Source organism: Delphinus delphis, chromosome 20 (assembly GCF_949987515.2).
Source record: "Delphinus delphis chromosome 20, mDelDel1.2, whole genome shotgun sequence".
Lineage (NCBI taxonomy): Eukaryota > Metazoa > Chordata > Mammalia > Artiodactyla > Delphinidae > Delphinus > Delphinus delphis.
This window is the reverse complement of record NC_082702.1, coordinates 13,401,666-13,422,712: the sequence shown is the minus strand read 5'-3', so window position 1 is coordinate 13,422,712 and position 21,047 is coordinate 13,401,666. Positions and strand designations below refer to the sequence as shown.

The window sequence follows — 21,047 nt, the reverse complement described above, 5'->3', positions numbered from 1 at the left end:
CCTCAGGTTGCAGAAGGCCAGTGAGCCATGGTCTGGCCTCTGGCAGGGAGAAAGATAAGTCTATTTACAACCCGCATGGCAGAGACCTTGACCAATCAGAATGGACTTGAGACCCGTTGCTGTGCCAGGTATTAATTCTTTCTTTGCTGGATGGTGGGGCGATCTGGGGATCCCAGGAGTCTTGAGTCTTGACGTAGTGGGGGAGGAAGATGACTCAAACTGATAGCTATTTACCAAGGGGTAGGGTAATATTTCAGATTATAACATCCGGTGCAGCCTTATGAATGTGGACCAGCTAACTAACAACCTTGTCAAAATACAGTGCCCGGAAAAGGGCTCTGCCCACAGCAGGCACTCTGTAACGGTGACAAATGTTATACCACATTTCCTCTCCCTCCCTTCCCAGACCACAGAGGAGCCCTCAGATATTTTCTCCCAACGTTTTATTATGAGAGATTTAAAACATTCAGAAAAGCTGCAATAATTTTACAGGGAACATCCACATACCCGCTACCTAGATTTTACTATTATTCTTTTTGCTTTATCACACATCTGTCCCTCTATCCATCGGACCCCAACCCTTCTCACCAGGTAGAGAGTCCTACAGTGGGTTATCAGTTAAGGTGGGCATTCTAAAATATTTTCCCTGCAGCAGTCCCAGGAGTAGGAGTCCTAGGTCCATCCATGCATCCATCCATCCATCCGTGCACCCATCCATCCAACAAATATTTATTGAGTACAGGCCCAGAGTAGGGGAAAAGGGTGCCTGAGGAAGAGGGTGATGGGCAGAATAGGCCCCTGCTCCCAGGGGCTTCCATTCTTCTTGGGGTGGGTACAGGGGATGGAAAATAAACAGCTAAACAAATCAATCAGCCCACTGACCAGGGTATTAGGAAGTGGGAGACAGAGAGCAGGTGCCCTGGCCAGGGGAGAGCAGTCAGGAGGGGTGGGGGGAGGGAGACAGATGCTTGCCTGGGTCCCATGAGAAGGGGAGAAGGAGATGGGTGGTGCTGGGCAGGATGGGACGGCGGCAGCTGCCTGATACCTCAGGGAGGCAGTGGGTCAGTGGGGGGGGTGATGATGCCAGCTGCTCAGTCCCTGGGGACCCCTACCTGTTCTCCGAGGGGAGGCCTGGAGTAGCAGGAAGTGAAAGTGTTCCTCGCAGAGAGAGGAAGCTGAGTGGGCAGGGGGAAGAGGCGGGGCTGGGGTTATTTGAAATCGACCCTCCTCCCTCTTTCCGGGGGCTCAGGCCTTAGGTGACCGGGCTCTGGAGGAAGGGACCCTGGCAGTCTGGGAGTCCAGGGGTAAGACCCATGAGGCTCCCACGGCCCCAGGAGTCCCCTCTCGGCACCCTTCGGCACCCTTCACCCTTTCTCATGAGAGCCTGTGGATGTTCTTGTTTCTTAGGGGCCCAAGGTCTAGTCCCTTCCTCCGGCAGCTTCCCTGTGGGCCCGCAGGAAAGAATAGCGAGGCCAGACAGCTGATGGTTAGTTGTTTTTTGTTTTTAATTTGTCTCTAATAAGCGACACCATCTGCCCACCCCCGTCTGGGAAGCGGGTCCCGAGTTGGGGGGCCTGGCACCCACTTTGGGAGTTGTAGGCAGAGACTTGGGAGGCCTTGAGGCTTGGACCCCCCCACTGGGTGTGAGTTACGTCTGGAGGGCGCACCTCCTCACCCAGGGTAGGTTAGACTTCGTCGACTTGGCCTCAAGCCCCTGGGAACAGTAGAGAGCATGGGGGCCCTGGGGCTCTCGTCCTGGGACAGTTAGCAGTTTGGAGGTACCCCTGGCCCCCTGAGCAGTTAGAGATTAGGGGAGGCTGATCCTTGGCCCTAAGGGTGATTAGGGGCTGCGGGCTGTTAGAGACCGGCTGCCCAAGCCTCAGCCCCTAAAAATGTTAGAGATTCGCCGGGGTCAGGGGTGCTGGGACCCCAGTTTGGGGAGGGAGTAGTTAGTAGATTGAGGAAATGTTCTGAGCTCCCCAGAAAAGAGCTGTAAGTTAGAGGGGGCCAGGCCTGGTTGGGGCTCAGCTGTCCCAAAGCTGGGCGTCCTGCCTGGGAGATGCAGCTGTCACTGGGGTTTCTCTCCCTCCGTGGTCCTGGCCTCCTCCTTGGCAGGAGGTGGAGACTTCCTGGAGGAAGCTGAAGTGGTGGGGTTGGGAGCCCCTGACCCCGACTGGGCATCTATGCTGGCATGCTCCTTCCGGACAAGGTCCTCCAGTTCCTTCTGCAGGGGACAAAGTTCACAGAGGTCAGAGGTCATCATGCATCATAAGGTCAGAGGACCTGTGGGACGGGGGTCCAGGGACTGGGCTCAGGGTGGGCGGGGGTGGCCCAGGCTCCTCACCTTCCATCCGAGGAGGTCGGCAAGGGCCAGGCAGCCCTGGTCGCAGTCACCCAGCCAGGCCACATCCCTGTGGGCGGGTGAGAGTCAGAGCTCCCAGGTTTGTCCCAGGGCCCTGTCGGCTCTGCCCTGCCCTGTGCCTCCGTGCCCTCCCTCCCACCTTGGCCCTGTCCTTTGAAGGCTCCACTGCCCCTGCACTGCCGCGGGAGGGCCTCACCTGTAGGCCTTCTTGGAGTCGAAGTCCATGCCTCCTCCGAGGCCCATCATCATCCCGAGGAAAGGGTCCATCTGTGGGGAAGGGGGTGGAGTCGGGGGGAGCTAAGAGCACAGACCCTGGAGCCAGGTGGCTTGGGTTGGAATCCCAGCTCTGTGACTTTGCTCAAGTGGCCTGGCCTCTCTGAACGTCAGTTTCTTTCTCTGTAGAGTGGGGGTGATCATCAAACCCACTCCTAGGGTTGTACTGTCAGCGGGTTAATACAGAGGAAATGCTTAGCACGGTATCTGGCACACCGTACGTTTTTTGCCTGTTGGAGAAACATCTGTCCCCAGGAGGGAGCCCCTGCCTGGGAGTGAAGCTACCTCAGGAAAAGAGAGATGAGAGAGGGAGCGGGTAACTCCTGACAGAACTGCTGCAGGCCCAGGGGCCAGCTAGCCCTGACTCTTCAGTCACGGGAAGCACGACATTCTCGTTTTGGCTTAAGTCGCTTTGAGCTGGGGTTCTGTCACTCGTTCAAAAGGGTGAATGAGGGACTTCCCTGGTGGAGCAGAGGTTAAGAATCTGCCTGCCAATGCAGGGGACACGGGTTCGAGCCCTGGTCCAGGAAGATCCCACATGCCATGGAGCAACTAAGCCCGTGTGCCACAACTACTGAGCCTGTGCTCTAGAGCCAGCGAGCCACAACTACTGGGCCCGTGTGCCACAACTACTGAAGCCCACGCGCTCTAGAGCCCGTGCTCCGCAACAAGAGAAGCCACTGCAATGAGAAGCCCGTGCACCGCAACAAAGAGTAGCCCCCGCTCGCCGCAACTAAAGAAAGCCCATGCGCAGCAACAAAGACCCAACGCAGGCAAAAATAAATAATAAATAAATTAAAAAAAAAAAAAGGGGTGAATGACACAGAGGCCTGTGGAATCTTGGAGTCAGGGCAGCCTGGAACCTGAACACTGTGGATTCCAGAACCCTTAGGTCTGAGCTGAGGGGTCCAAAGTATCGGGATTCTCCAGAGACCTGTCCCCTGGTTCCTGAGGAGGCCGGGGGCAGGCAATGTGGGGCCCCTGTGTGGGGGTGGCAGGGTGTGACTAAAAGGACTCACCTGGCCAGTCTTCTCCTTGTTGATGAGCAGGCGCGGGGTGGAGAGGGGCGCCCTGGTGGAGGGCGAGCTGAGTGGTGAGGGCCTGTCCCGGCTCCCCCAGTCCCCAGCAGCCCCCCATAGCCCAGAACCCCAACCTACTTGCTGATAAGGGATGCGAAGGGCTGCACCTGCAGGGAGGTGCCCATGATGATGAGGAGGTCCACCTTCAGGAAGTCCTGTGAAGGGGGAGCGGCCAGTGAGGCTGGGCTGCGGTCCCCGGCCCCCGCTGCAAGCCCACCCGCAGCTACCTGGGGAAGCCACCTTCCCCAGGGCAGGACCCAGGCTGCCCCTGCGTGGACCGAGATGGGGGGCGCGGCGGGTATACTTACTGACTGCAGGCAGGAGAAGAAACGCGCCGGGAGGTTCTCGCCAAAGAACACGATATCTGAGGTGGAGATAGATGGACAGACAGACACAGGGAGAGATAGAGACAGTGAAAAAGCAGGGGGGCAGAGACAGGGAGGGAGAGAGAGGACAGGCAGGAGCAGAAGGTGGACCGCAGGGCTGGGACGGGAGTGTGGAGCGCTGGGGACAGACTAGGGGCTATGGTACCCACTCTCCCTGGGGCAGACTCCGGGCACTGGTCAGGGAGAGAGGGTGACGGGGCTGGATGGACAGATAGGGCGCGTGGCCTTCTTGGGAAGGGGTTAGTGGCTGAGGGGGTCCCAGCCTGAGTCTACCGCGGTTGGTCCCCGGCCCCAAGGCTCACCAGGCTTCACCACACTCCGACATTTCTCACACTTGGGAGTCACCTCGGAGAAGATCTTCTCTGAGCGTGGGGAACGGGGAGGGAGAAGAGGAGGTAAGAGGCTTTGGGCTGGGGCCGCAGCCTGCCTGCCCACCCCATCCTTCCTTCACTGTCAACACAAACACACCTCAGTCACCGGGCGGGCCTCCTGGGGTGTTTGCCCTGCTCGGGAGGGACCTCCCTTCTTAGACAGCTGTCCCTCCCCCGCCCCCAACATTCCTGGGGTGGCTCCCAGCACCAGCCTATAGCTATTAAATGAACAAACAAACAAATGAGCAGACACTCGCCCCTAAAAGGGGCAGCTGGGTTCCACCAACCCCCGACCCGGGGGATCTGGACTTGGGAGTGAAGCTCGGCCAGTGGGTCTTTGAGGGCAGCCCTACTTCCCCGTGGGTCAGAGAGGCCTGGTAGGCGCCAGGCCTAGTGGCAGAGAGGGAAGAATTATGCAGATGATGCTGGGACGGGGACAGAACCTTAGGTGCAGCTGCTTCCCACTCTCGGGCTCTGTGACAGACACACCCCTGCCCCCACGCACACCCCATGCTTATGACAATCGTCCTCATTGCCTATTGATTAAGGAAGCTTGAAAGCATTCTGTCACTTGCAACCCACAGAATCCTGGCTTGTTCATTCAACTATTCACTCATTCCTTCAACAGATATTTACAGAGCACTGCTTTCAGGTCTGTCATTTACTTGAGAATATTTTTGCATTGACAGTACATGACATTTTGCGGGTGACGCTTGTGCTACTGCTGTAAGAGAGACATAATGGGGTAATGTTAATTGTCCATCACCCCCAGCTGCGTGCACTTGGGCTATTCAGGAATCCTCACCCCAGGGGCGGGCAGCTGGCATGTTGTCAGAAGGGCCACACTCCAGGGGCCCTACTATCAGCGCTGCAGCTGTCCTTATCACACAGGGACACCAGAGGCTTTGTGAAATCAGCATAAAGAACATCAGAAATGGGTTTCCATGGATGAAGTAAGTGGCTTCTTAATTAGCACAATGGATGTCAGAAATCAGCTCTCACTGGCATTCAGGAAATGTGGATTGGCTGGATTTTTTGTTCCTCCTTCTCTTTTTGGACACTCTGCCCAGGCAAGAACAGGGATGAGGACTTTAGCAAGCCCTGGAGTTTGCATCCTTAAGGACAGCCCCCAGGCTTCATTCCTAACCAGGGCTGTGCCCAGCTTCACACGCCACGGCCTCTGCTCGCCTGAATCCAGCTAATCGGCCGGTTGAATCCTGTGCCTCTGGGGCAGTGCTGGCCGGTATGCTGGTTAGAGCCACATGTGACTTTTAAATTTTAATTAATACAAATTAAAGAAAGTTAAGAATTCAGTTCCTCGGTCACATTAGCCACATTTTAAGAGCTCAACAGCCCCATGTAGCAAGTGGCTGCCGTGTTGGACATTCCCCTCACCCCAGAAAGTTCTCTCAGATACTTCTGCTCTTCTTAGAGTGTAGCTGCGCTTGCCTGGATGAGCCCCTCATGTGAGACGGGGTCAGAGCGCCCAAAGGACAAAGAGCTAGGGTTTCATGACCTCACAGAACAGGTTGTAGGACCACGTGGGGGCCTGTCTGCTAACGCACGTCTCTGTGTCTGGAGTCCGCATCCATCATAACCTGGCTGTGAGGTGGTGTCGGGAGAAATGAACCCCCACTGCCACCTCCAATCTTTGGGGGCTGCCATTATCTGCTAAAAAGAGCTGCAGAGCTATGCAGGACAGAGCTGGCGTCCGCGCGTGGAGACCCTGTCCCTGGCGCTGGGGAGCAGACAGGGGACGGGAGGCCTGCCCTCAGGGATAATAGCCTCCGGCCCCTCACCTTTCATCCAGCTTAGCGCGTACTCCTGCCGGCAGACGGGGCTGATGCAGTGAGACGTGTAGAAGGTGCCGTGGGCCTCCACCAGGTCCTCGGCCTCCAGCCCCGCCACTCGCTCCAGGGTGTCTATGTTCTGGAGGGAGAGATGGAGGAGAGAGGGTCAGGAGCGAACCACACCCCCCAAGGGGCAGAAGGCATAGCCAGGAGTTGCGGCTGAGAAAAGCAAGTGGGACAGGGGAGAACGGAGGGAGGGAGAAGCAAGGGGCAGGGTGTGTCTAAAACTCTTCTGTTCATCCTGATGGTGCCTCTGAAAAGGTAAGTCATGGACACTTAAAGGCAGGGGCCCAAACTCAAATCTCTATGAGCCCAGACCCACTGCCACCAACCAGCCCTGGCAAATTTGGGCCACTTTGCTTCCGTTTTGCTGCAAATGTGTTTTGTTAGAACCAGACACTCTAGTGGCACCTGCCAGAAATTTGCTGAAATAAACATACAACTCTCCAGTGTCTCCACTGTAAACGCAGCCCCCTCAGATATGGCATCCTTGTGCAGTACCCAACCTGCACAGCTGTCTGTGGCAGCCCTGGCCAGGCATTAACATAAATCAATGAATCAGGAGGGTTTTTTGGGTTTTCATCACACTGTTTTCCTACTTAACCTTACTATGATCTGCTGCATTGATAGTATATTAACTTGTAGTCTTTTCAGACAGAGATACTTTCCTTATTCAACAGGCAAGAATATTCTTCTCTTTCACATAGACACTTGCGCTTTCTCCAGCCCCTCCGGAGCAGCTTTCGTTTGCCCACGAGGAATGCTGCTGGGGCAGGTGCTGCTGGAGGACACTGGCAGACGTTACAGAGATGGCCGGGCATATGCAGCCCCCAGCTGACCCGACGAGGTTTCCTGGAGGCTCCGTGAACAACTGAGAGGGTTCCCTTGCAAGGGCAGACAGCCCCAACTGCCCTCTCTGCTCCCAGCCAGCCATCAGTTTATCCCCAACACATGCAGACAAGCGTCACTGTCCCCAGACTCTCTGTGGCTTTCCCTCTCCCCCCTTTACTAGAAATGCTGGTTTTGCCTTTGTTTCTTGACTTAGTTACCAACTCCCGGACACGTAAGTAAGCAGTATGCACGCATATAACTAAATGGCACGTCAAAGGTCTACCTACACGCCTCTGTGTTACCCTTTGATGTCACTTTTTTTTTTTTTTTTGCTATGCTGTGCGGCTTGCGGGACCTTAGTTCCCTGGCCAGGGATCGAACCCACGCTCTCAGCGGTGAAAGCACAGAGTCCTAACCACTGGACCACCAGGGAATTCCCTTGATGCCACTTTTGATGGAGAAACCACAAACAAACAAAAATGAATGCGGTCAACCCGTATGTACTGGTAAGAAGGGATCTCTCCAAGATGTTAGAAGGCCCAAAGCACAAAGGCAGTGTGTACAGGATGTGAAAAAATCAATATATGAATTTGTGTATTTGCTTGCCTAAGTATGGAATATCTTCAAAGGAGACCCAAGAAGTAGGCAGCAGCCGTGGCCCCCGGGAGGGAAGCTGGGGCTGGGGAATATGGCCCAAGAGGTTCGCTATAAAGGCCAAGCAGCAATGAGTGCATGGCAACACACAGCAACTGACGTCTGGCCTCAGCATCAGGCAGGAAAGAGGTCATGGTGAGGAGGCGGGCCCTGGGCAAGGTGGGCAGCGGCCGCTCAGCTCCAGCCAACCACTCTCCCCCACAGAAAGCCACCCAGGGTACAGCCAGCTCTTCCCGATTTTCAAGAGGAGCCTGATGTCTGGGTTTTCATCTGCAATCTCTTGAATTTTAAACCTTGGCTCACTTCTGGTTTCAAGACATCACGTCTCTGACATGCTTTTAAAAAGCATGAAGCTGGGACTTCCCTGGTGGCACAGTGGTTAAGAATCCGCCTGCCAATGCAGGGGACACGGGTTCAAGCCCTAGTCTGGGAAGATCCCATATGCCACAGAGCAACTAAGCCCATGTGCCACAACTACTGGGCCTGCGCTCTAGAGCCTGCGAGCCACAACTACTGAGCCTGCATGCCACAATTACTGAAGCCCGTGCGCCTAGAGCCCGTGCTCCGCAACAAGAAAAGACACCGCAATGAGAAGCCTGCGCACCGCAACGAAGAGTAGCCCCCGCTCGCCGCAACTAGAGAAAGCCCACCTGCAGCAACGAAGACCAACGCAGCCAAAAATAAAATAAATAAATAATTTTTTTTTAAAAAAGCATGAAACTGCTATGTGGGTGCAGATATGGAAGGATCCTCCAGACAGGGCTTAAATGAAAGAAAGCCAAGTACAAACCCTATGTATGATGTAAATGCCATAGATATAGATTTAAAAGAGCGATAAGCTGGTTTGCTGAGGAGATCACAGTGACTTGAACGAAGGCGACAACTGTTCTCATGTTTGAATGGATACTTGTGTCTTGAGATAAAAATAGCATCGCGCGTGGCTTCGAAAGTGCTGCATCGTCACAATTCAGAGAGACGTGAAGACAATGTGTTCCAGAAAACTGGGTCAGTGACTCAAAAAGTGGCTGAGGTTAAAGAAGAGGGTGATGAGTTTAAAAAAAAAAAAAAAAAAGGTTTCGTGAAACGTGAGACTGGAAAAATTTTTTCCACCTTTGTCTATGTTACGTAATGCGCCATTTTGAATACGTATGCGTGCTTAAATCCACACATGAAGAATTGCAACTGGGGGGAAATGCCACCACATTTCACGCTGACCTCACAACGCATTGGTGTTGGCTTTCGTCTAAAAATAGCCTACAGCTGGTGTGCTTTCGTGGTTGGGGCAGGGGGTTCTGCCTCAGACAGAGCTGGGAAGCGAGCCCTCTGAGCTGCCCCCATGAGCCACCTGGGCCTGGGCCTGGGCTTCTCGTGCTGGGACCCCTGTGATCTCATCCTGTCTGGAGGGTTTAAACGTCGTCTATCTGCTGCTCTCCAGCTCGAGTCCAGACTCCTGTGTCCAGCTGTCTGCCCATGTCCCCAGGTGGTTGTCTAATGGGCATCTCAACCCCGACATGCCTTCAGCCAAGCTCCTCCTCTGCCCCCCACGCCTGCACGTCCCACCATCTCAATAAAAGGCAGCAGGTGCTCAGGCTGACAGGGAGCCAGTCATCCCTGACTCCTTTCCTTCTCTCACGAATCGTTTCACATTCAACCCATTGGCAAGTCCTGCCAGCTCCACCTTCAAAACGGGTTCGTAAGCCGCCCACCTCTCCCCTTCGGCGGCCCCCTCCCCGGCCCAGCCTCCATCCTCTCCTGCTTGGAACATCATTGCAGCCTCCCCCCTGGTCTTGGTACCCGCCCCCCACTGCTCCCACAGTCTGCCCCCCTCACGCAGCCAGAGGGACCCTGTGAACACCTGGGTCAGGTCACATCCCTGCCCTGCTCAGAGCCCTCCTGTGATTCCATCTCACTCAGGGGAAAGGACAAAGCCCTCCCTGTGGCCCCCAAGTCCCCACACGGTCCACCCCTGTCACCTCCCTGACCTCGTCTCCTCCATCTTCTCCTACTACTGTCCTCCCTGCTCACTCAGATCCAGCTTCTTCTTCTTCTTCTTTTCTCTTTTTAAAAATATTTATTTATTTGGCTGTGCCGGGTCTTAGCTGTGGCATGTGGGATCTAGTTCCCTGACCAGGGATCGAACCTGGGCCCCCTGCATTGGGAGCGTGGAGTCTTAACCACTGGACTGCCAGGGAAGTCCAGATCCAGCTTCTTGAACACGCCAAATGCAGCCTCCCCTCAGGACCTCTGGACTGGCTGTTTGCTTTGCCTGGAATGCACTCTCCCCCGACAGATGATCCCATGGCTCCCTCCCTCCCCTCCTACAGGTCTCTGTTTAAATGTCCTGCTTCTCAGTGAGGCCTTCCCTGACATCCTGTTCAATACAGCACCCCCGACCCCGCACACACAGAGCTTGAGTCCCCTTTCCTGCTCAGCTGCGCGCCATAGACCTCTCAGCATCAGCGTAGATACGCAACTCACCCATCTCGTCCGTTGTCTCTCCCCACACTACAGTGTCAGTTCCAGGAGGGCAGGGATGTCTGCTCCCTCCGTTCACTGCCTGCAGGGCCTGGCACTGGGTTGGCACTCAGTAAACATTGGGACAGAAGCTTACAAACAGGTTTGCCAGCAGGGCTATGGTGAGGATTTCATGAAGGCACTTGGCTTCAGGTGAGCTGTTCGTATCAAGTCTGAGTCACATCTCATGGAAAAAACTGACTCTCTGGGAAGAAAGGTCAGGTTTATTCTGAGCTGGGGCTCCTGCTGGAAGGAGGAGGCCATCCCCTCCCCCGCCAGCCCTGGGTGGGAGCACGTACCCCACTTGAGAATTCCGGACCTACAAAGATTTCATCCTCCCCCTGGTGGCAACTTCTGAGGCTGCAGGCTCCCGATTGCCAGGCGCAGGAAGAAAATAATAGAACACCTATTTCTATCCATGTGTTCTCTCTCTATTTCATAATTTTGGGTTCTGAGGTATGAATTAGAGCAGGCATGGTATCAGGGCTATAGTACATCATGTAATTTGAATACGTATTTATGAAACAAAGGTAGAGGTGCAAACATTTTTCCCTATTAGGGGTGCGAGATCCTAAAAGGCTCACCAACTCGGAAGCCAACAATGTGAGCTGTCCTTCCCTGAGGACACCCCGGCGAGGCCCTCCGCCAAGCACTTGACCTGTATGAGCCACGGCCCCACGGTACGCACAAGGCCTTTGTGCAAATTACAAAAGGGTGTCCCAGGACTTCCCCGGTGGTGCCGTGGTTAAGACTCCACGCTCCCAATGCAGGGGGCCGGGGTTCGATCCCTGGTTGGGGAACTAGATCCCACATGCATGCCACAACTAAGGAGCCCGCCTGCTGCAACTAAGGAGCTGGTGTGCCGTAACTAATAAGCCAGCGAACCGCAACTAAGGAGCCCGCCTGCCACAACTAAGACCCAGCACAGCCAAATAAATAAATATATTTTTAAAAGGTGCCCCACAAAAAAAAAAAAACGATAGTGCTCTTTCCTTAAGAGTTTACAGCTACCAGCCGGAAAATTGTCAGGTGTAGTGATCGTATTAGATCAACTCAGTTTGGAGTCATCTGCTGGAAAGCCCCGCCAAATACGAAATCTACGGTGCCGATAGTGTCTGCTCAGAGAAGTACTCCTGGGATGGCCCTGAGGGAGGTCACTGCCACACCACCACAGGCCTGAGAGGGCAAAGCTGTTCTGGCCTCTGTTTTATAGAAAGGGAAACTGAGGCTGAGAGAGGGGACGTGAGTCACTGCAGGTCACGTGACAGAGAAGCCGCGGCCTGAGCTCTCGGGGCCCCTCCAGCCCACGCTCTTCCTCCCAGCACGCCCGCGGTCCCGCCTACCTGCGTGTAGCAGCGCAGGAGCAGCCCTTTCTCCTTCAGCAGGCGGATGAAGTAGTGGCAGACGGTGGGCTGGAGGGGAGCAATCATGACAGTGCCGATGAAGACGGAAGACACTGACCGCGCACCGCCGTGTGCGGGAACCGTTCCAGGCGCCACGCCTGTTTTCCCTCATGGAATCGTCACACCGACCTCGCAAGGCGCGCACCTTTGTTATCCCCATTTCACAGGTGAGGGAACTGAGGCACAGAGAGGGTGACTGTCTTGCCAGAGTCACCCAGGTTGTGGAGTTGGGGTTTGCACAGAGAGGACTGGCTCTGGGGTCTGGGCTCTTGCATGTATCGTTAACTCATTTAAGCCTCACGACAACCCTTCTCGTGGACTATTAACAGCTTCATTTTACATAAGGGAAAACAGAGGCTCAAGGACACAAGAGCAGGAAATGAGGGACCAGGACTTGGACCCAGGCCGTCTGGGCCCGGAGCCCATGTGTATATATATATATATATTTTTTTTTTTTGGACGGTGCCACACGGCTTGCAGGATCTCATTTCCCCAACCAGGGACTGAACCCAGGCCACAGCAGTGAAGGCCCGGAATCCTAACCACTAGGCCAGGGAACTTCCCCAGAGCCCATGTGTTTAATGGCTATCATATTTGTCTGAAGGGCCCTGGAGGGGGCTTTCCCATGCCTGCTGGCCCCCAACCTTTCCTGTCACCGCCTCCGCAAAAGAGAGCTCACCTTGAACTGCCCAGGATAGAGTTCCTTGGCGAGGGCAAAGAAGGGCTCTGGGTGTTTCTGTGGGAGAGAGAGCCGGAGGGCAGGTGGGCACCCAGATGGCCCTGGTGAGATGAGAGCTGGAGAGAGGCGGCCACGCCTCCACCCCCCACCCCCATTACAGACGTTCCTCCCTGCAGGACACGTACCTTGAAGTAGCCAATCTCAAAGATGGCCTCCGGGTAGGGAAGATGGTATTTCTCCAGGTTGGCGTAGAGGCCCGTGTTTGGGGAGCGGAAGTCAGGGATGCCCGCCGCTGGGGGAGGAGTGGCAGCGGGCATTCAATCGATGAGGGACCTTGGCCCCTTCTCTACCACACTGACCCTCCCAGGCAAGGGCCCCCATACAGCTCCTCCCCAGCTCTTCGAAGGGGCACCCCCAACCAGGGAGTTCTCTTGGGGGAGGGGGGCACTTACAAGTGGAGATTCCAGCTCCCACCAAACAGATAACCCTGCGACCTGGAGGAGAAAAGTTTATGCAGCGTGGGTTTTTTGTTTCTGTTTTTTTTCAGTTTACGTTTGTTTACCGTTGTAACATTTTGTTTTGAACATCAAACACTGCTCCAAAATGTGACCATTTATCTTAAGACAGTTGTCTTTGCCATAAACTAAGTACTGAGCTGGTGTTCACAATGAACTTCTGACAGCTTAAAAAATTATTAGTGGCTCTGCTGTCTAATAATCAAATATATCATCACAGACTGAATGTAATGATTACATTAAAAGACCAAAGTTTCCCCTTCCCTTTCTTACCCTTAAATAATACCACCCACCACAGTCCCTGAAGCCGTTTACTCTGTGCCTGGCCCTGGGGCAAGCATTTCAGATCCCTGAATGGCTCTCCCAACCATTTCAAGGAGGGAGGTGTTAACATCCCACTTTATAGATGAGGAAACTGAGGCTCAGATAGGGGAAGGGGTCACACAGGTGACTGATGGAAGAGCCAGCATGGGGTCAAAGAATCCACTGTTTGAAATTACACCAATGGGGACTTCCCTGGTGGCGCAGTGGTTAAGAATCCACCTGCAATGCAGGGCACACGGGTTCGAGCCCTGGTCTGGGAAGATCCCACATGTCACAGAGCAACTAAGCCTGTGTGCTACAACTACTGAGCCTGCGCTCTAGAGCCCGCGAGCCACAACTACTGAAGCCCGCGCACCTAGAGCCTGTGCTCCGCAACAAGAGAAGCCACCACAACGTTCTCATGCGCACTGCAACAAACTGCAAGTAGAGAAAGCCCACGCGTAGCAACGAAGACCCAACGTAGCCAAAATAAATAAATAAATTTATATTAAAAGAAATGAAATTATAGCAATGTAGTAAGATTCCAGAAAAGGCCACTTGGAGAGAAATTTCTCCTCGCTAGATCTAGACAAAAATGCATGAGATCTTAGTGAGAGGGGTGGGGTGGGGGGTTCCCCCGGAAGAGCTGCAGGTTATTGTGAAAAAAATCTCTGGCCACCCCTCATCTTTTGGACATAATCTTGGATGGCCATCTATTTCTAGCATATGATACACATTCCTTCATCCTATTCCTTCCCTCCATAATCAAATGCACATCAGCCGTCGGAAGTCTGGTAATTTTCAGGTGAAGACCAAAGACTGGCCACTCTCAGCCCATGCCCAGTGAGCAGCAGAGTGGATAAGGGCTTCCAATCCTACTTCTTCTGCATACCAGCGGGGGCGTCTTAGTTCAGATCACCACTCTGGGCTTTAGCTTCCTGCTCTGTAAAATGGGCATAATCACAGTACTGACCTTGCAGGGCTGTTGAGAGAATGAATTCATCCCTGGGAAGCTTAGATCAGTGCCCAGCACTGATGATTCTACAAGTCACTCGTGCTCAACTTCTTTAGCCCCATGATTCGTACACCTATAAGCGCTTTGCTCCCCCATCGTCACCAGCTTTCAGAGAAGAAGATGGGGAGGCGTGGTAGGGGTGGCATCACTTCACAAGCACGTGGGGCTGTGCAGAAATAGCCCAGCTGCCTCTTCAGTGGCTGGCTGGCTGGCAGCCCTGCCACGCAGCACCCTTGGCATCTGCCCCTCAGCTGATGGACAGACACGGGTGTGAGGCGCCTGTGAACCGGGCGCCTCTGGGGTGTTCTATGCAAAGGAGGACAGCAAGGGTGACAAAGGCTGAGGCCTGCTACAGCCACAGCCCTTGGCTTCGTCTCAGAATGCCATTGGACTCGGCCCAGTGGACCCACCAGGGGCCATGTGGAAGGGAGCGTGCGCCCTGGATTCAGGCGGCCTGGCATCGAGCCCTGATTCTGCCTCTTGCCAGAAGTGTGACCCTGTACCCAGTCACAGTCTCTCTGCGCCTCAGTTTCCTCCTCTTTCCAGATCACTCCTCACAGGTATCATGTGAAGATCAAAGGAGGGGACACCTGTCAAGTGCTTAGCCCAGTGCCTGGCAAACAGCGAGAGCTCAATTCATTGTTATTATTATTTTTATATTTTTAAGATTTTTTTGGTGTGGACCATTTTTTTTTGTTTGTTCGTTTTGTGGTACACGGGCCTCTCACTGTTGTGGCCTCTCCCGTTGTGGAGCACAGGCTCCGGACGCACAGGCCCAGTGGCCATGGCTCACGGGCCCAGCCGCTCCGTGGCATGTGGGATCTTCCCGGACCGGGGCACGAACCCGCGTCCCCTGCATCGGCAGGCGGACTCTCAACCACTGCGCCACCAGGGAAGCCCCTCTGTCGACCATTTTTAAAGTCTTTATTGAATTTTGATTACAGTATTGCTTCTGTTTTATGTTTTGGTTCTTTGGCTGTGAGGCATGTGGGATCTCAGCTCGCCAACCAGGGATCGAACCCATACATACCCCCTGCGTCGGAAGGCGAAGTCTTAACCAACGGACCGCCATGCAAGTCCCCATTGTTATTATTTATTATTATCCCCTCATAGGCGCCCTCATGAATCAATTATCCTAAAACCCATGTGCAGGAGGACAGAAGGAATGAAAGCTTTGATGCCACTGCCTTCGTTCTCTTGGGGGCCCACCCAAGCCAAGAGATGGCTGCAGACAGCTGTCTGGCCTGCCCTAGGAGAGGGAGGTTCAGGACGGCTGGCCTGGCTGCCCTCGGAGAGACGGCAGCAGCTGGAGGACAGGGAAACTGGAGAAGACGTCCTCAACAAAAGGCTGTCCAGGACCCTCAAAGAGTGGATTGTTCTAGTCGAGGACTGCCGAGGGCTCGGTTTCTCAGCCTCTGGCGACCTCAACTCGTGGCGAGAAATATAAATTACATGGTGACCCCATAAAGAGGCACCTCTACACCACACCTGAAACAAGCCTCCTGTAATAATCGTCACAGGGAACACTTAGGCAGCCCTTGCTCTGTTCCAGGCCCGGTTCCAGGCATTTACATCTATGAATTTATGTAACCCCCTCATAACCCTATAAGGTAATTACTATTATTAGCGTCTTCATTCTGTCAAACAGGCCTGGCCAATCAGAGACACGGTGATTGGTTCAGGGGTAGGAATGTGACCCAACCCGGGCCAATTGGAGCCGATCTCTGCTCTTTTGCCTGAACTACTGGGAGAAAGGTGCTCTCTTCAGTGGGAGCCACTAGGCTGCTGGAACTTGTATCTGCCACTGCCAGGAGCAACCTTGACCCCAACACAGAGAAGAGCTGCACCAGAGAGGGTTCAGATTTTTGACAACAGCGTGGAAGCCGCTGAATCCAGCCACGATTAAAGCGGGGTTTTCATTACAGGATCAACACACTCCCTTTCTGGCATAAGCCGGTTTGAGTTGAGGTTCTTGTGACTTGCAGACGAAAGTTGTGAATTAAGTCACTTGGGGCCAGGAGAGGGGAAGGGGCCCAGGGCAGGCAGAGGACTCACAGCGCTCACTCTGCATGTAGCGGGTCACCCCTTCCAGGGTTAATTCGTCCAGCAGACGCTCCTTCTGGGTGCCCAGGCCCAGTGTCTGGGAGAAGAAATTCCGCAGGAAGTCCACTGGCCAAAAAGAAGAGAGACAGCAGCCGGGTGGGTGTTCAGTCAGGGTGCCCAGAGGCCCCGAGTGCCCCTGCCCAGCCCTGGGGCCCCGCCGCCTTCCCGCAACTAAGAGCTCAATGCCTGGCCCAGTCAGGGGCCTCCAGGCGCTCACACTGCATCTGGTATTACATACTTTGAATGTCACCCCTGGCGGAGGTGAGCACCCAGATCCCTGCCCTAAACCGCCCCCCAGAACCGTGCTCTCAAGGAAGATACTCACTCTCTCCTTCTCCGCCAGCCGCTCCTCCCTCAGTGTCTGAATCTGAGTCCTGGAAGGGGTGGGGGTGGGGTGATCAGGCCCCAGAAGTGGGGTGAGGGAGGGAAGGAAGTGGGGGTGACACCGGGTTTGGGGAAAAGGCTCTGGCTGGGAGCTGGGCCCGAGGAAGTGAGGGGTGGAGGGGACAGCGCTGGGGGCCAGGGTGTGGGCTCTGGGACAGGCTGCCTGTGTTGGAAAACCCAGCTCTGCTACTTGCAAGGAGCACAGTCTCCGGTGGGTGACTTGGCTTTTCTGAGTCTCCGAGCTCCTCCTCTTAGAAATGGAGCTCAGAGGACACTCATCTCAGAGTGCTACTGTGAGATGAAGTGAGTTCACCTCTGGGAGGTGCTCAGAACAGCCCTGGGGCGGGTGTGTGATGGTGATCGCTCAGGAAGCACTGGCTATGTTCTCATCACCTCCCGGTGTCCACGGCCTCGCCTTACAACCCCTTAGTCCCCTGCCCCGGCCAGCAGTCCTGCAGCCCTCCTCACCTACGTCACTCCTGTGAATAACGCCTCGGTCCTCACCCTGCGGCCGTCAGCCCTCCTGCCTGAAGCCCCCCACTCCACCTTTCCAACCCTTCCATCTCCTTTATCGACTCCTCCCCTCAGCCAGACTTCCAAATTGAGGGTCTGGGACTCTGTCCTGGGCCCTCCCTACTTTCTCTGTTCACCTTCCCTGGTCGGCCTCATCCACGCCACTGGTCTGTCCTCCAGATCCAGGGTTCCCGCAGCCTCCTGGTATGCCTCCTTCTAAGTGACCCCCGGTCCCTCACTCCCACCACGTCCCAAACTGGCCTCAGCATCTCCCCCAAACCTGCTCCTCCTCCTGGGCCCCATCTCAGTGTGGCTTCCGGCCCCCGGTCTGCCAGACGCCTCCTGCCTCCCTCCCCTGCCCTCCTGCCATAACACGTCCCCTCTCCAGGGCTCCACGTGGCCCAGCCTGTCCTCCCCGCGGTCCTGCCCCGACCTCCTCCCTAGGCTCCCAGCCTCAGTCTTCACCTCTGATCTACTCTGCTGCCCTGTGTGTGATGGCCTGCCTGGGTCGGCCCGCTCCCCTCCACTTCAAAGGCCCTTCTCTGTGGCTTCTCCAGTCTAATCATCTGATCACGAACATCTATGGAGTCTACCATGATGTCAGCTCCAAGAAGGCTGGGAGTTTTCGTCATCACCGCTGGAAGCCCAGCACCAAGAACAGGGTCTGGCACTCGGCGGGAGTTCCAGAACTATCCACCACTGCACAAACGGACACCGGCTGTGCTGTGTGCTAGCCCAGGCCTGGGCCCTGTAATGGACCTCATGCAATGGTAGGAATGCAATTCTGGGGAATTCCCTGGCAGTCCAGTGGTTAGGACTACGCGATCTTACTGCCAAGGGCCTGCATTCAATCCCTGGCTGGGGAACTAAGATCCCGCAAGCCGAGTGGTGCAGCCAAAAAAAAAAAAAAAAAAATCTAACCAATTCGCTCTCCTGTTTAAAACCCCTCCAACGACCCCTCTCCATCACTCACAACTCTGGTTCCAAGCCTTTCTGAATAGAAACCTCCCTTCCAAACATAGTGAAAACTTTTCGTTACTTTCGGACTACGTATGCTGCACAAAAACTTCGACCATTAGACAATGTATAACTTGGGGGCACTTGCTTCATGATTCCCTCACCCACAACCCCCGTCCCATTCCCCCACTTCAAGCTAACCACTCTTATTAACAGTACAATGGTAATTACTCCAGATTTTGTCTCTGCGGGTAAAACTCGTTATTTCCCCAGAAATGGGTCATACCACAGTACGATGCTGCAACTTGCATTTTGCGCCAAACAATATATCATAGACCTACCAGCTACATAGCGTTGCAGTGTGAGGATGCCCCATAGTTCATTTAACCCATCAACTGATAGCCGTTTGGGCTGTTTCCAGTTTTTCTGTATGAGACAATGCTGCAATTTACATCCTCGAATCTCTCTCTTTGGGACTGAGGATCGCTTTTTCACATGAAACCTTTTTCCCTGACAGTGGTCGTGCTTTGGGAGCCAGGCGAGGGAGAAGCCCGGCCTGACAGGAAGCTCTTATCCCCTCGGTGTGGCTCTGCCGTGCCTCTGTGGGGTGCTCTCATCACAGCTTCTGCACTGGCCTACATCTGAACTGCGATCTCGCGTCTGTGAGTGGGCTGGCATGATTTCAGGTTGCAGACAGTGAGGCTCTGTGGAAGGATTTCAGGGCCCTGCTGAGAACGTGGGAGCAACAGGGCCTAAGGGGGAGCTGGAGGTGCTGGTGGGGCCTCTGTGAGCCTGCTTCCAGAGAAGTGTCCGGGACGCAATGTGCCGGGTGCCGTGGGTCGCAAACCCGTGCCTGCCCTTCTAGCCAAGGAACAGTGGACAAGTTACTGAACAACTCTGTTTCCAATTCCTCATCTATAAAATGGCTACAGTAGACCTTGCCCCCCAACAGGGATGCTGGGAAGATGAAATGAGATGAGGCACATCAAACACTAAGCAGAGTACCCGGCTGGAGTAAGTACTCCATAAATGCTAACCATGAATATAATTAGCTGACCTCCCCAGCCACCTGATTACTGAACACATCACATTCTTTCATGCCCCTCAGTGTTTGCAAAAGCTGTATCCTCTGTCTGGGACACCATTTCTCACCTTGCCTGAGAAGATTCTAAATCACTCTACACTAACTACCATGTGCTGTGTCTCAATCTGACTCCTAGATCAGCCTGTGGATTCCTCCAGGGAAGGGACTGGCAGGAATCTGTGTGACCCCCACAAAGTTTACTCTGGGCTCCCAGAGTGCCCTGAGCTACTTTCATTATCACCCCATAGGGTCATTGTCTAGTCACTTGTCCTGTGAGATCTGTGAGTTCAGGGACCAAAGCTCTTCCATGCCCAGTGCAAATGAGTTTCAGAAGGGATGGGGGCCGCGGTGGGGAGGGCAAGGAGAAAGGAAAGTTTGGAAGGGCAGGCCTGGGGTTGAGGCTGCACACCCTTCTCTGACAGTCCCCAGAATCCACCATTCCCCGGGAGGATGAACCAGGAGGTGGGGTGAGGGACTGGGGCAGTGAGCTGAGGGCCCTGGGGTATCTGTCTCCCCTCTGCCACCTCCCCCCGTGTGGGGTGTTGGAAGTCCATCTCTCTCCTTCCCTCCACCCTTCCCTCCATCTCACCTGGGCCTCCTGCACCTTCCCTGCCTGGGTCTCCACAGGGTCAGAGGCTGGGGGAGGAGGGGGAGCAGATGTGGTTATGGTGAAGGGAGTGGTTAAGGGGGAATGAAGGGTTTCAAAGCAGCGGGGGGCAGAGGGGGTCAAGAAGACCCACCAACCTAGTTATACTGGGGTGGAAGTGTAAAAATGGAGTAGATGGAGGGAGGGAATGGGGAAAAGCAGATCTTATCAGAGTGGGGAGTGCTGGGAGGACAGGTGGTTAGTGAGGGACAAAGAGGCTGGGACGGGAAGGTTTAGGAGAGAGAAAAGAAAGTAAAGCATACAGGGTATGGAGGAAGACTTAGGAGGAGTTAGGAAGGACGCAGTAGTGTGTGAGTGTGTACGGGGAGGGTTAGGTTTACAAGCAGAGGGAAGCGTAGAAAGCAAGTGAGAAGATAAGAAGAGATACTCCGCCTGGAAGAGGTGTTGGGTGGTGGGGGGCAGGGAGGGTGGGATGGTAGGTTTAGGAAAGGAAGGAAGAGATAGGAGGGGACACCAGGGGTCCCCTAGCATCCTACAGTTCCCACTAACAACCAGGTACCCTCAGCAACCTGGACCGCGGCATTCTAAGTCTCTAGCAACGAGGGTCCTTAGCAACTAAGGTGAGAGAAAGACGCGATCATTAGTAACCTGGGGGACGTGGCAAACGGACCCTTAAAACCTCGCGACCCAGAAACCCACCAAGCTAGCAATATGGATCATTTTGCAACGGCCCCTGAATTCCATTCCCCCCCGTGCAGCCCCCATCTCCTGCCCCACCACGCCCGCCCTCGGGCCCCGGGGCCTGCAGCCCTCAGCCAGGCCCCGGCACGGCCCGACCCTCCCACCAGGGCCCCCGACTCACGATCCGGCTCAGCCATGGGCGCGGGGCGGGGGCCCTCGGTACTGTCACCGACTGCTCTGCCCCGTGACGGCACCGGAAACAGGAGGGGTCCGAGACAGGGCAAAGAACTACAACTCCCAGGAGCCATCGCGGCCGCCAACAACTCCCGGAGCTAGCCCCTCTGCGGTAAGGAAGACACAAGAGGGCTGGACTACGCATCCCAGAGTGCCCCGCTCCCGCAGCCATGTTGGTAAAGGGCGCGCGGAAAGAGTGGGAAAGGGTAGAGAGTCGCAGTCCATCTGAATACTCTGATTGGTCACGGT

The 21,047-nt window shown here is 54.8% G+C and overlaps 1 protein-coding gene across 2 annotated transcripts; it reads right to left on the bottom strand.

The window, feature by feature from the left end:
* Positions 1–1,403: 1,403 nt before the first annotated feature.
* SIRT2 (sirtuin 2) lies at positions 1,404–20,838 on the bottom strand. 2 transcript variants are annotated; one of them, XM_060000673.1, is made up of 16 exons: positions 20,746–20,838; positions 19,866–19,912; positions 16,664–16,712; positions 16,291–16,404; positions 12,855–12,896; positions 12,588–12,694; positions 12,403–12,459; positions 11,664–11,732; positions 6,271–6,400; positions 4,403–4,462; positions 4,023–4,078; positions 3,793–3,869; positions 3,655–3,706; positions 2,559–2,629; positions 2,345–2,411; positions 1,404–2,224 (listed from the first exon to the last, which is right to left on the bottom strand). In XM_060000673.1, exons 1-16 carry the CDS (start codon positions 20,759–20,761, stop codon positions 2,069–2,071), a joined length of 1,170 nt encoding a protein of 389 aa, XP_059856656.1. In that variant the 5' UTR covers positions 20,762–20,838; the 3' UTR covers positions 1,404–2,068. The 2 variants fall into 2 exon arrangements, with proteins under 2 accessions (XP_059856656.1, XP_059856657.1); XM_060000674.1 differs by lacking the exon at positions 19,866–19,912 and having other exon boundaries at positions 1,405–2,224; positions 20,746–20,829.
* Positions 20,839–21,047: the final 209 nt, after the last annotated feature.

Coding starts and splice junctions, on each gene's coding strand:
- SIRT2 (XM_060000673.1), bottom strand. Junction 16,713..19,865: donor GGAAGGTGCAGGAGGCCCAG/GTGAGATGGAGG, acceptor CACCCCTTCCAG/GACTCAGATTCAGACACTGA. Junction 11,733..12,402: donor TCTATCCTGGGCAGTTCAAG/GTGAGCTCTCTT, acceptor GCTCCCCTCCAG/CCCACCGTCTGCCACTACTT.